Raw genomic sequence first — 15064 nt, 5'->3', positions numbered from 1 at the left:
CCTCTGGTTTGCCATCACTCATTCCAAGCCCAATACCAGCACTCCAGATGTTCTCCAAGCCTCCTTTTTTAGCAGCACAGCCTTGGATAACAAGATTTTCCATCTCGGTAAGCTTGATAAGCAAACAGAATTTCAGTTTCTACTCCAATACAACTGTATCACACATCAGCACTCTGCAAATCAATAGCATCAGGACAAAACAAATAATTATGACCCGTGACTATGTGATTATCAGATATTTGATTAATTGTGCTGCTGCTACCACTGCTAACATATCAGTCAATGAATTAGAAAGTTCTGATCACGAGTTTAGTATTTTAATAACAAAGCTTGTTGCAAAGCAAAGAGGGAAAAGCTCAGTGCTGTACTTTCTTAGCACTGCACCTTACCTTTGCCATGAGCAGAAATACAGGCTGCCTTACCTTGATGTTGCAGGCTTGTTCCATCAGCCTCCTGGCGTTCTCCTCAGCTCTGTACCTCTTGGGCAACTGAACCCTGAAGAATTTTAAAGCTCCTTCAAAATCAGCTTGTAGAAGGTCTTCTTTGGAGGTCTGTAACCGAACACAGAGAACTACTCTATAAACACTGAGAACATGAAGTCATGCTGTTTCACCAGATTTGTCATTTACTGAATGTATTTCAAATGACTGATACTCACACTGGCTCAAAAGACATCACCTTTGCAATCAACTCTTTAATTCCTATCTCATAAAACAAACCAGAGCTTAAAACTTAGCCAAGGAATGCCATGCAGAGAGGTGCAGCCTCTGGTACACATGAACGTATGCAGTCCTTCTGTACCTGCAGGGTAAGAAAGGGATTCTGGCAAAGCCTGTCAAGCTGCAGCTCAGGAAGGAAAAGGCAACAAAAAGAAACAAGGGAATCTGTAGTATTTTTTAGAGAGCTTATCTTTGTAACAGCGCTGGCTTTTATAACGCTGCTCTAAAAAGACAATGTATATATGGATATATATGGTTACAGACATTAACAGCAGAAGCAGAAATGCATATGACTCATAGGAGGCACTAGCAAGTCAATGTGCAGAAGTCTGTGACACCATTTCTCAGAGAACACCGTGCCAGAGAATGGTGCTTATTTCTATATCTGTCATAAGACTGTACCTCTCGCTGTGGTATCGAGCTTAGCAGGTCAGAAATGTGAAACATTCTGCACTAATCCCATTCTGCTGCTGAGGAGGTAATATGATTCATTACTCAGGGACAAATGAATTCATTTTTGGAGCTTCAAGAACTACAGGACGCGATCTTGCAGCCAAGCAGAAGCCTACAGACAGCTCCCTTAAAAGGCTCACAGAGATCTGACATCCAGATAACGCAGCCAGGACATCACCTCAAAATGGGAATTCTTTTCAAAGCAGAAGGAATAAAGAAAAGTATGGCAGTGTACAGCAGGGTGAGTCAGGCTGTGCCACCACTGACACACGTGGGGCAACACAGCCCCCCGTAAAGGCAAACTGCTGGATGTGAGCTTGGCACCACGTGGGGATGAAACCTGCACTGTGCGTGATTATCTATCACTCCACATATTCCCAAAGATTATTATACTGCACGCTCTGCTGAGCACTTACTAATAGCTTCTGCTACATTAATCACATGGCAAAAGTGAGAAAATGCTAAGTGTAGCTGAAGTAGCTTTGGAGGATCTGTTTCCCTGCAACCACGGGATTCATCTTTTTAAACTTTGTCTTCAAACTGCTCAGAGTTCCCTCAAGATCTCTGGATCCTCCCTTCCTTGGCAGCCAGAAAGCTGCTGGGTCATCCCTGCAGGCGCACAAGAAGAGCTGCCGTCAGGATGCTGATGAGCACTGCTCAGCTTTACAAACGAGCACATCCGCTTCTGCCCACAGCAATTTGTCAGGAGGGCTGCTTGGCCGAGGCAAGACCGATGTCGTGTTGACAGCAAGCTGCTGCTGAGGTATCCAGTGAATCAGACCCATTCGTGAACACAATTCTGGCCAAGGCATCCGCTTCCTCTTCTGAAGGCAGTTTTCCTTCTGGACCAGGTTTGTTAGGGTGATGTGTGCTATGCCCCGCTGCAGATGAGCTCCTGTTGTATACCCACAGAGCTGTGCCAAAGCAGCCGCAGGGGACAGCATCACAATGCCATGACACAGCTCTGGGCAGTGTTAGCTGGGCAGTGCTGGTTCATCATAGAGCTGTGTCATTGCTGGAAAAGACCTCTGAGATCCCCAAGTCCATCCCCAGCCCAACGTGCCTGCTGCCTACATCCCTCAGTGCCACATCTCCATGGTTCTCCAACACCCCCAGGCACGGTGACCCCAGCACTCTGCAGGCAGCCTGTGCCAGAGAAAGAAGCAGTAAGTGTTGGATAACCAGCTTACTTGAAAACGATCAGCCTCCTCTCTGCGATGCTAACAGCTTTGATTGCTATACGGACCAAAAAGGTTTCCCTATTCCACTGCAGATTTGCCCTCTGTGGAGATGAGATCCCCGCCGTATTCTTGTCTGCAGCCCTGCAGCCCCTGCTGGCCCACCCATAGCTCTGAGCAACCTGCAAGGGCACAGGGGCAGCCTCTAAACCCCATTTTGCTGGGGTTTGATTTATTGATTTCACACTGCAGAACTGCCAGCCAGGCTGACTGCCGTGCTTCCAACACAGTGGGAGGCTGCTTTCAATCACAGCTCCTGGACAGTTGCTCCTAGCACTAAACAAACACAGAGCACACTTCTTGTTAGAGTTTCACCATTTTAGTAGGTGCTGAGCTGCCCTCATTTCAAGCATTCTTCCCGGAGTGCCCGACTGTACGCTTCTATCTGAAATGTGTATTTTGGTTCAGCTTTCTGAAAATCAGCATCATGTATTTTGGGCTCTTGAATTTCTTTTTCTTTAAAAACAGAATCATAGAATGGCTAGCATTGGAAGGGACTCCAAGGATCATGAAGCTCCAACCCTCCCCCGCTGCAGGCAGGACCACCAACCTCCCCGTTTCATAGCAGCCCAGGCTGCCCAGGGCCCCATCCAACCTGGCCTTGAACACCTCCAGGGATGGACGGGGCATCCACAGCTTCTCTGGGCAGCTGTTCCAGCACTTCACCGCTCTCATAGTCAAGAACTTAAACGTTAAAGATCAACACTTAAATTATCCCACCAAACCTCAGAAAAGCAGAGGCACCTACCCTTTATGTCTACAGCACTTCACTAAAATAAGTAAATGTCAAAAAAGACAGAGGCAAATATGTCAGAACCACAAAGATGTTCTCCCCGGGTTTCCTTTGTATCACTGCTACAATGACTTTGCAACAACCCTCAAACCAATTACCTTCACAACATTGTAGCTATGGAGAATGTTGAGGTCTGAGAAACCTTTGGTCAATTAAAATCTGTAAGAAATAGAGTGAGCCATGGCAATGGGAACTATTGAAATTCAAAAATGATAACCCATCATACTGCATATTTTGGTAGTATGAGTGGTGGAGCAGAGTGGTTCAGCTCTCTGTACCTGCTGTGTGTTTTCGCTTCATCAAAATAGTCAGTTGGTGAGAAAGCTATGAGTTTCACTATTAAAATGACAAGAAATCAAAGTAACCTTTTTATACCAATGTAAACTGGGCTGCCTATTTTGTGTATAGATACATATATTTGTGTACGTCATGCAAACGAATCTTTTCAGGTACTTATTGAAAACAGGAAACAACAAAAACCAGTGTGTGTATAGAAGTATATATGTATGTGTATTTAGAAAGAGGGACGGATGGATGGATGCATATCCAAAAGAAGTACACAGTGTTGTTGCTATTCAATGATTCACATTTTGTGATCTTAATCAATAAATCACAAAGACATTCCAGGCCCCTCTGGCAGCTGTTTGACTGGCAGGGCTCTGTAAATGTGCTGGTTCATATCACTCAGCTCACGGATCTCACCAACAACTTCTTTCCCTCAGCCATCTGTAAGCCTAATGAGCTGCTAATTCCAGTTTGGCAGGTACATGGCATTGCTGTGCACCTGGGGACTCCAGGGCATTTTTTAATATTCGAGATGTAATTCTTAAATAATCATATTTGTGTTTAAAATATGTGTTAAAAAGACAGGCAAAAGAGGACACTCACTGAGAGCAATGCACTTCTGAAGTCTCCGCTTGCCTTGTAGGGTTTGGTTCAATGTCTCCTCAAGTGTCCTTCCCACATATTTCACTATATTCACAAAATGGCCTTGTATGGAATGGCTGAAATGAAGGACGAGCCCTTTTGCAGAAGTAGTAAGGAAGCATTCAAGTCTACAGATGAAGTGCTGGGAATGTGCAGATGTTTGAAAAAGAAGAACAGAAAATCTGAGCTCTTCTTTGTGACCGACTTAAGTAATGGTGTGTTTATTTTATTATTATTATTACTTCTCAAAATACTGAGGGAAAAGTGATTAAGACAAAGGCTTGGCTTTTTTTCCTTTCTTCAATTATTAATTTTGCAGTCTCATTCCTCACTGACTGTACCAACTAAATCCCCTGATGCCAGCTGGGAACTCAGAGAACAGAAGGAATTTCCGATCAACCACACTGCATATCCTTGATTTAATTCTTCCTCTTTTATACAAACAGATTGAAAAATTCCACAGTAATTTCTGCAGAATTAAGCATATATAGTATATCTCTTTAGAATTTCTACAGAATGCCAGTGAGCATAAACCTGTTGTACAATCTAATGGGCATCAGTCAGGAAGGAGAGCCAGTGAAGGCAGAGGAGAACCCGGCCATGCTCTACTCCACTATCGTATGTGCTACCAATAAATCCAAAATGCTTTCAAGTGACCCTACACTACTTTTTCAGACCATAATCTTTAATCTTTAACATACCTAGATGTGGTTTTAAGCTCCTGAAGAATGTGCAATGCACTATGAAGGCATGGGAGCTCCTCCTTCTACTCTGACTGCTCCTTCTCAATGCTGTATGTTGTTCAGTTTTGCTCCAAGCAGAGCTCCAGACTTGAGATCTGTCAGACGGCCCCAAGAGGAGGACATGGAGCTGCTGAGGAGCACCAGGCAGTGCAGACCTGGAACCCAGCATCTGGGCACGTGTCCTAGCTGAAGAGACCTGGCACACACCGCCAATACAGACCATCAATGGGCTCCTTCCATTGGCATCACTTCTGTCCCCTTCTAGGATGCGAAAGCTATGCTATCACAAATACTGTTTTCCATTAAAACCTGTTATCTCTGTAAAACCCAGTTTGGTATGAAGATGTCCCAGGGAAAACCACAACCTGAGTGGATAGGTGAAAGTTTCCAGAAGGCCTGGTTTTGTAGGCGATGGGCTGGCACCCAGCAATAGGCTCACGCTTCCCATTGCGCACACACAGTGCTGCACCTCTGCTCCAAATGCGATTGCAGACTGGTGATTGCAGATCCAGACTACAGAAGGTAATGTTCCATCTGCCATCTAAAATACGGATGAATGTCAATCAAATCTCTTTAAGAGAATGGGCATTATTAGCATCGCTTTGCCCTTTTTATCCTCCATTTTTTAATAACCACAGCATTCAGCAAAGCCCATTGCCCAGGTGACTAAGTCCACTAATTTCCTGGTATTCCCCACCTGGAGGGCCAGCTCCAAAGCCTGATGGATCAAGTGAAAAAGCCTAGTGGCTCTGTCTCATCACAAACCAATTCAGAACGACCTGGCAGCTCTCTCCCGGGAGATCAGCAGCACTGAGGCTACAGATTGGGGTGGGGGAGTGCTGAGGAACACTAGGAGCTGTGCAGGCACAGTGCTCACACACAGCACCTTCAGCCATGCATTACAGCCAGCGCTACACCCAGTTCTACAAGTGACTGCAGGCATACCCAAACTGCCCTTTGCTTCACTAGCAATCTGCGAGTTTGTGAATATTGCATCTGTCACTTCACGATGCTTGCAAGGTGCAAGTAATCACCTTTCTTTCTTTTTATTATTTTTCATTACCCAAATGCTGAGCATCTTACACCGCCAAGAACAGCACCTCTCATCCCAGGGTACCGCAGAACACGCAGCGATGGCTCAGCAGCACGATGAAAATGCACGACAGGTCACTCAACCACAGCGCAATATGGGGCTACGCAGGGTGTGGAAATAAGGCACGGGGCAGCAGCAGCTGCTTCTCCCCACACATGACTCCCAAATGGCATTTTGGTGTGCCCTGCCACCCAGGGCAGCAGCCAGTGCACACCCAAGGCAGGGACCAACTGCATCCTCTGCTGTTGTGTGGCTTTGGGTGTGTTTTGTGCAGCAGCAGTGATGATGAAAGTGCACTTCTCTGTGCCGTAAGATGCCACACCAATTTCGGGCCATCTCACAGACAGACATCATTTGCTATGGCACATAAAAACAGCTTTAACAGTTTATCTCCCAGATTGTTCCACACAAGCATTTTAAACTTCATACTTAAATTCCCTCACCAAAACTAAACACAGAAACAGCAGAAAACTACAATACACCACATCCTGAATTGTTATCATTGCCTAAAATGCTTAAAACAAACCTCTGATGCTCCAAGTATCAAATTTGAGCTGCTGCAAATTAAAGCACTTTCCAGCAGCACCCGGGAGCAGACAGAGCACGCTTATTTGGAACCATTACAGAACTGAGAACAAAAGCATTCACCGCTTTAGGACATGTTGTATGGGAAGAGCCCTGGTTGTGACTGCAGGTATCATAGGGCATAGGGAAGAGTCAGCACTCAGGAGCTGGACTGAGAGAAGCCAAGAGAAAAAAAAAAAACAAGTGAGGTCTCCCACTACCATCCAGTGTAAAGAATCCCTGGGGAAGCAGGTTTGGGAGGGAAGATGGCAAATTCACAACGAGTTAATTTGAAGAAAATGTGATCTCACCGCAAGCAGCCGAGGCACAAACAGGCGATGCCCCATCCCCAGAAGTTCCAGCACCCGACATGCATACTCATTCACCAGCTTGCTCCTCTCGTCATGCATGTCCTGGGACTTTTTGACAGGCGGGGTGAGCTTGGCAGCCGGAGTTTTGCAAGGTACCCCTTCTTCCATCAGCAGCAAGTAGTAAGTATCCAGAGTGAGAAGAACAGGCTTCTAACCCCAATTTCCAGAAGTGCAATGAGAGGTGAGGTGAGCCAGCCCCGGATCTCGGAAACCGGCTCAGATGGGCGTCTACAGCTCAGAGCAAGAAAAGCATCTCTGCTAAGAATCGAGGAAAAATATCATCCGCTGTGTTTGCTCAGGCTGAGTCCGGAGAGGATGTGAAAAACAAACCAAAGAAAACATGGATCTAAAATGTACCCAAAAGGCAGGAAAATGGCAGAAATCGAGTGCGGGAGAGCTCTGATGCAAGAAAGGAGAGGGAGAGCTCTCAGGGCTCAGCGTGTCTGAGGCTGTGTGTGCGAGCAGACAGCAGCAGCGATAAGAGCAATAAAGCCGGGGCAGTTCTGGAGCTGCAAAAAGAAAAGGATGAGCTCATTGCAAGCTCGGGCTGGTGACAAGCGTGGCGGCGGCTGCTGCTGCCTCTCGCTGTGCATCGGCAATGAAGGGATGGGGAGGAGGGGGCTGGGAGGGGGAATGAGCATGCAGTGTGCGTCTCGGGGGAGAATGCCGTAATAAGAAGCCAATAGTGAGCAGCGGGACGGATGGGCTCCCCTCCCCTCCACCTCCCATCAATCCCACCGTGACAGGCTCTGCTGCTGGATCCCAGGCTCACGTACACGAACGGCATCCTCGGTGGGTAGGGAGAAAGGAGACTGCCAGGCAGCACAGGGACTGCTGGGTGACATGCTGCTGGACAATGCAGGCACACAGTGCGCTACAGAGATGGGCAGGTAGGGCTGGAAGCATCGTCCCTGCTGCACTGGAGAGGGGAAAGGACACAGCAAGGGGCTGCTGGCGAGGGAAGGGCAGATGCAGCAGATGCAGCCAGCTTTGCACGGCCTGTGCAGCGCTGAATGAAATAAGCAACAATCACTTCCAGCCCTGCCTTCTCCGGAGGCATTTCTGAATCTAGAGACGACGGGCAGGGAGGGGATGATGTCAGCATGTGCTCTGAATCGACTCTAGAAATTAACTGCATATCCATCAAGAAAGCAATGATGTCACAAATCCGTGGTCCTGCACCTCCCCAGGTGCTCTGGCCATCTGCCTGTGGACAAGGCAGCACATCACTGCACTCGTAGGCCTGCATTTAGGCAGTGTGCTTTGCTGCTGCTGCCCCTCTGCGCTGCCTAGCTATAAAATGGGCTCTGTAACAGAACAATGCGTGTTTCCATCACAGAGTAGTACCCCATCAGAAAGAAATGAAATCGTAACATACCACAATGAGCTCTGGACACCTAAACCACAGTAATTGAAAACGATTCTGCACTGCATATTAAGATATAAAAATCATGTGTTTATCACATTCTGAAACATCGTGTTTAGGTACAATAGTGACAAAGTAAAAATCAGTAGCTTGGGGTTGCTGAATTGAAATAAGAAACACGTTCATGTGCAGCTAAAATAGGAAAATTCATTTTAATTCACAATGGACAAGCATACATAAACTCAGCAAACAACAGAGAAAATGAGAGAAATAAATTCATTTAATTCAGTTCGATACACCACCCACACTGAACTCTCAAATACAAGTAAATTGTCTTGGATGAAAGGAAGTAAAGAATGATGAAAAGGATGTAAAAGGATGAAGAAAAGGACCAAAAACTGCCCCACCCACTCTGGTCAGCCTGGCTCACGGTGACACATGAAGCAGGTGGAACACAGAGGGAAGCTGTAAGTCAGAGATGGCAGCTCACAACAACATGGGACTGAAGCCAACTAATGCACTTGCAAACCTCATGCAGTACTGAGCAAGCTGTGTGATAGAGGCTGTCCTCTCTCAGGCTGTGTAGCACGGCTTTGGAGATGCAGATCCTCCCAAAGGAGCAGATGACAGCTGTGATGGTGGAGATGACCACGCTTCAGCCTGGCTGAGCTCAGGCAGCTACTGTGGTGATGCTGCAGAGAAGCTACGTGGCACTGCGGGACACAGCGGTGATGGCTGTACTAAATGACCTCAGGAGTCTTCTCCAACCTTAATGATTCTATGAGCACCAACACGTTTCATTCTTGTTTAAGATTACAGTAACATTGTGATGGGGACTCCCCTATACCTCCCAAACTCCTTCAGTGTGCAGTTCCAAAGACTCCAGCTTATCTTCTTGTTTAGCATTATGTGTGTAAGTCAGCACCGTAACTGACTGGCTATTCATCATTGGTTGAATTCTCACTAAACCCTCTCTGCAGGGTGAAAGGGTTTAAAGAAAGGAAGGTAGCTTGAAAAATTCAGAAAAAAAATCAGACAAGTGTTTACACCTTGTTAAAACACACAGTGGTAAGCATGATATTCAAGAAGCATCAAGGTTCTATCCTCAACCTGAGACTGAAAACACGACTCAAAACATTAAAAAGGAAGAGATGAGGGCATTATATGGTGTGCTTTGGGAAACAAAGAAGAGACAGAAGAGACCGCAAGGGGCAGAGTCACTGGGGACCAGGCACAATCTGTGGGCAGAGCATGCAGAGTGCTGGCCATGTGAAAAGCCTTCCATTTCTCCTTGCATAAATCAAACTTAACAAGATTTGGTTCACTGTGGCTAAGATCCGGGCTTATGAATAATGGAATGAAGTGATTATTAAATAAAGTCTTTAATTCTAGAAAGTTATAATAGGATCCAGTAGTTAGAGGCTAAAACCAGATGAATTCAGGTTAGAAATAAGGTTCACACTTTTAGGAAGGAGGAAAATTAACTACAGGACAAGCATCCCAAGGGATGTGGTCTACTACCATCATTACAGTTTTTACATCAGCCCTGGATTTCTTCTTTAAAAAACAGGTTTTAGAAATCCTGAGAAGTTTCAAGGCTTCATAAAAAACCTGACCTGCCAGCTAAAATCCATCACTCATTGTTTATTACAGAGCATAACAGCAACCTGTCATTAGATCTGCAGTTTGAGACTTTTTATACTCCCTACCATTCTCAGATCTTTCTACATCCTAATTGAACACTGCATCTTACTTCTATTTGTGCCTGATGCAGAACTGTGATTTGTCCTTTGTGCAGATCTCGCTGCTCCCATCCATGCCTTTGGCACTGCTCTCAGCCCTGCCATTAGCTTGCTGCCCTGGATTCTTCAGAAAGGCCTGGCTGAAGTCAACATAAAACCTGGAAATGGCCCAGAAGGCAGTAACTGGCACACTAAGAAGAATGCCTTAGGGTAAGCACACATTACTTGAGCTCCGACTTCCAAGCTGGAGATTATCTGGTTTTTAAACTATGGTTATATTCTTTTTCTGGCCATGAAATACCTGCTTGTGTGGCTCTGCTGCCACTACGTCAGCTCAGACACAGGCAGCAGAGGTCCACTGAACTCTGACTAATTGGCTCGTGGAAAAATGCTCCTTCTGCAAAGCAGACCATGTGGAATCTGAGCTACGTATACAGAGATGTAGACACAGAGAAAATAGATAGAGAAGGCTCATGAGACCCCAAGGAAAATGATGGGTTTCTGTTTATCCTTTTATGATAGTTGAAGCGGGAGCTTTGTGCTTCTTGCAATCTTTTCTACAGAGAAAAACTATGTGCCAACATGGCTATTGCAGCTCTGCCTTAATATTTTGCCAGTAGTGCCCAGTGCCCAAACACAAACGTCTTGGTTTTAACAGCTTTCTCCCCTGCATGTTTAAGAAGACATGACAATTTGCTGTAAAAAGCAGTGACTTGCCCAACTCCCATCATTTTAAAATTCCAGCCCTATGTATGTGGCGAGGATTTCTTTCTCCCTTTCTGCACCCTCTCCCTGCCCACACATTCTCCCAGCCCTGTGCCCTCCCTCTATCCCTGCCCTTCTGGCCTTACCTCCCATCCTGTGCTTCGTGTCCACAAGAATATCCATTTTTTATGATAATGGGGCATGCTACTGAAAGGTCAGTACTGAGATAAACTGAACATTTCCGTAATTGCTATATCAGCTGCTAACTGATCAATGCCTACATATGATAGCATCTCTCTTTTACATGTCAACTATCCGTAAAAAAAAAAGGGAACTGGATTGTCTTTAACACTGTAGTGGCAAAAATAACTGGCTTTGAAAAGCTAAATAGAATCTAAAACTTGAAGAACAAAAAAGAAAGCTCTCTTTCAAGTTCTTCTCTGCAAAAGGATAAGACAAACCCTGCAGCAGAACAAATCTGGAAAGCCATATGAATTGCATCATGCCCACAATGAGTGCTTCACCTCTTACCTTATCAGAAATTACTTTGTCGTGTCTGTTTTTCAGGTCTAGTTGCAACAGAATAATCTGAATTTACTGAAGTTTCCATCTCTTAACATTATCAGAGAGAACACGACAAAGCAATTACTTCTCAGAGCAGATTCCAACCCTGTGCCAGGCTCCGTGCTCGTTAACCTGTTCTTAGATGGCTTAGAGAAGAGGATGAATCACAAGGTGACAATGTTGGCAAATGCTACTGAATTATTCAGGGCTTACAGTAAAGAACTGAGGAAGGTCTGTAAGAGTCTGAGTGACTGTGCAATAGTACAGTAAATGAAAATTTGGTGTAGATAAGTGTAAACTGCTGCAAATGGGGAAAAAATCTATCGTTTTTACATATAAATGACAACTGACAATTGCCACTCAGAATGAATCTTGGCATTACCATGGATGGTTCAAAGAAAATGGCACGGCTGAGGTCAACAAAATAAGTCAAATGGTAGGAATTAATAGGAAAGTAAAGGTAATTTAAACTGAGAATGCGTTATTCTGCAATACAACTCCACAACATCTTCAACATTATGCACTAGTCTGGTACTCCTACCTCAAAAAGGAAATAATAGAGACCAAGAAGTATATAATGAGGGAATAAGACTGATCAGAAGCTTCCAGGTGAGGAGATAAAAAAATATATTCAAATGATCAAGACTGTAAAATAGATGATTGATGAGGGATACAGCAGACCTGTAAAATCATGAGTGGCCTGGAGGTACAAGCTGTCCAAAACCTCCTTCAACCCCACTTTTTAAACTGTAATGAGAAAGAACAGCAAGGAGTAATATCAGCAGTGGATGTGTGTTGGGGGATAAAGGTAGCTTCATCTTAAGGGATGTGACAATGGCCATTTTGGCTTACACTGCAAACCGCAGAGCTCCCTGAAGAATTAGGTACAGCTCATCCATAGGCAACAGAATCCAAGGCCTGTGAGAATCAATCACTGCTCTGTCAATCTCTGCTACGTCCACTTCTCACGAGGATACATTTCTGAGCTATATCTTTAATGCTGAGCAAAATCTCAGATGTCGTTTTGAAGTTCTTTGTTGGCACAAGTGGTAATTTAGGAGGTAAACGATGGACAAAACCCAAGACAGGTTAGGTGAAATGTCTATTCTTAATGCTTTGGAAGTGAAATAAGAAAATTGACAATCCTTAACATGCTCATTAAGGAGTGAAATGCTAATGTATATTTAAGTACAGAAAAAAAACCCCATCAAAATGTTTGCCTTTGTAGAGGTCCATATCCAAAGTAGTGAAAAATTATGGGTGGATCCTTAAGGTTAGTCGTGAGTACTATGCCATAAAAAATTAGAGAACAATACAATACTCACAGTTATCAGAAAAATAAATTTCTGTAGGTAAAAGGATGTCAATACCTGACAATAAAGTGTCAGTACAAGGCCAATACAGAAAACACAGCACATTCAAACAGCCAAATACAGACCCGAGCAGATGCAGAAGGCTACCACTAAGATACTCAAAAGTTCAAGAATACCAAGAATATTGGGCTGTGTATTAAGGAATATGACTGGTATCTATACATAATTCAAGGTGGTAAGTGTGTCCCTCTATGGGACAATCTAAGAAAAGAGGACAGTGTTGATGTAAGAGCAGAGGAATGTAAAAAGCAAAGGAAGAAGTTCAGACTGCAACAGGAAAAACAGAGTTCCACCAGCACACTGCTGCTGCTAACAGCTTATAATGTGGATGCCATGTCACACGATGGTGCAAGTAGAGCAGAGAAGCAATTCTTTGGCCCAGAACATCCTTTCCAGTTCACATATAGGATAATTTTAAAAAAATAATCAAGTAATACTCCTAAGCTAGAACAAATTTGACTTTTTATGTTCTTTTTAATATAGGGAGTATCAGTATCAACTACTAAATTGATAGCATCATCTGCTGTCGCTGTCTTTGTAGCTGGTGTTCTCTTTTATGTAAGGCACATACAGGCAACAAACAATGTTGAGATGGAAACAATGAGGATTCACAAAACTGTTGTGTTTGTATTATACTCTGTTATTATTGATATGTGCAATGAAAAGCAGTTTAAGAACTCGGAGCAACCATCAGAAATGCTGCTTATATTTGGCTGAGTTTAACAAACAATATACTTAAGTACTGACGTGAAGATAATAGGGTACTGAGGTGAATCTCTGCTAAAGCAGTTCCCTGCAGTAGGTGGCACAGAAAGCATCCAGTTGGGTCCTGAATATCTCCACAGAAAGAGATTTGGGCAGCCTGTTCCAGCGCTCTGCCACCCTCACAGTAAAGAAGTTCTCATCTTTGTATGGAACTTCTCATGTTCCAGTTTGTGCCCACTGCCCTTTGTCCTGTTGCAGGGCACCACTGAAAAGGCCCCATCTTCATGACTCCTGCCCTTCAGATATTGATTGGCATTTAATCCCCTCTCAGTCTTCTCTTCTCCAAACTATTTTCCAACAAAGAAATGAACCAGCTGATGATAAATGAGATCTGAAAGTACGCTGGCACTGGAATGGTTCTTCTTCCTCTTCCTCTAACAGCCTTACCAGGGATTTTAAGTGAAAATATCAGTGCAACATTGCTTGCAGAGCTGTCTGAACCACGCTTTTCTCAGCTGCTTCTTTCAGCACTGGGTTCTTCTCCCACCTCAGTGCTTTGCTGTTATCTGATGCTCAGAAGCAGAAAAGCGAGTAACGTCTGCGCTAGCAGCGCAGCTCAGTGAATGTTAATTCAGGTGCAGCCTGTAGGTGATGTAACCCAGTGATTAATGCCAAGCTGTAAAATGCTGCCACCAGCTGGATGGAAAGCAGAACATTGGGATGCTACAGCAAATGAAAGCTGTTTTGCAGTCAATAAATCAGATTAATGCCCTGCCACAAAGGGCGGCCTCCACTGCTAAGGAGCTTTAATCCACATTGCTGCATGCTCAGAAGGTGGGAGGAGGAAAGGGAAAGGACAGCCCTCGTGCCTCGAACACATGTTCATTTTCTGAAGAGCACAGCACCGAGATATCACGGGTCACTGGTCACAGAAGCAGCACTGCTGCTTCCAAACCAGTAGCCACTCACCTTAAGCATGAGCAGCTGGCTGGAATAGTGAGAAACTGCAGTGAGACAGGGGGAGCTCAAGAGAAAAGCTTTCTGTTGCTATTTAATGGGGGGACTGAGGAGCACACACTTCACAAAAATGCAAGGAAAATGGCATTTGCAAAATGAAGACTCATATTCCACTGTTGGATGATTTCCTCCTCCAAACTAAATCCAAGAGGTTAAGGATGAGAAAACAATAAATCAAATGTTTTAAGACAGAACAAAACCTAGGAATTATGAGGCTGGACAGTGATAGAACAAGGGGGAATGGTTTTAAACTGAGACAGAGAGGTTTAGGTTGGATATTAGGAAGAAGTTTTTCAGCCAGATGGTGGTGAGGCACTGAAACAGGTTGCCCAAGGAGGCTGTGGATGCCCCGTCCCTGCAGGCATTCAAGGCCAGTCTGGATGTGGCCCTGAGCAGCCTGGTCTGGGGTTGGCAACACTACACATAGCAGGGGGTTGGAACTGGATGAGCATTGTGGCCCTTTTCAACCCCCAGGCCATTCTACGATTCTATGAATTGCTTCCATTCACTTCAGAACGAGCGACAGGCACAGCCTTACAACCTCGCAGCTTTCAGAGCTCTTTCTCTGCAGCACTCATGTTCACTTTCTGCCATTTACAACAACCAGTAAACTAAAACACATCACCTCTAATGACTGTAAGGGGTTATGAACACATCTGAATAGGAAAAAAATATTTCAGGTTTTCCATCA

At 44.7% G+C, this 15064-nt stretch overlaps 1 protein-coding gene across 4 annotated transcripts in view; it reads right to left on the bottom strand.

The window, feature by feature from the left end:
- The window catches only part of RABGAP1L (RAB GTPase activating protein 1 like), a 200308-nt gene that overhangs the window by 51205 nt on the left and 134039 nt on the right, over window positions 1–15064 (bottom strand). For all 4 annotated transcript variants that reach the window (XM_085231859.1, XM_085231860.1, XM_085231857.1 and 1 more), the window contains exon 19: window positions 423–551. In XM_085231859.1, coding sequence (XP_085087985.1) covers window positions 423–551 — 129 coding nt within the window. The remainder of the gene's footprint in view (window positions 1–422; window positions 552–15064) is intronic.

This window comes from Meleagris gallopavo, chromosome 10, assembly GCF_905368555.1.
Source record: "Meleagris gallopavo chromosome 10, MGAL_WU_HG_1.1, whole genome shotgun sequence".
Taxonomy (NCBI): Eukaryota; Metazoa; Chordata; class Aves; order Galliformes; family Phasianidae; genus Meleagris; species Meleagris gallopavo.
Note: the sequence above shows the minus strand (reverse complement) of the source record. Positions and strands in the feature narration are given on the sequence as shown.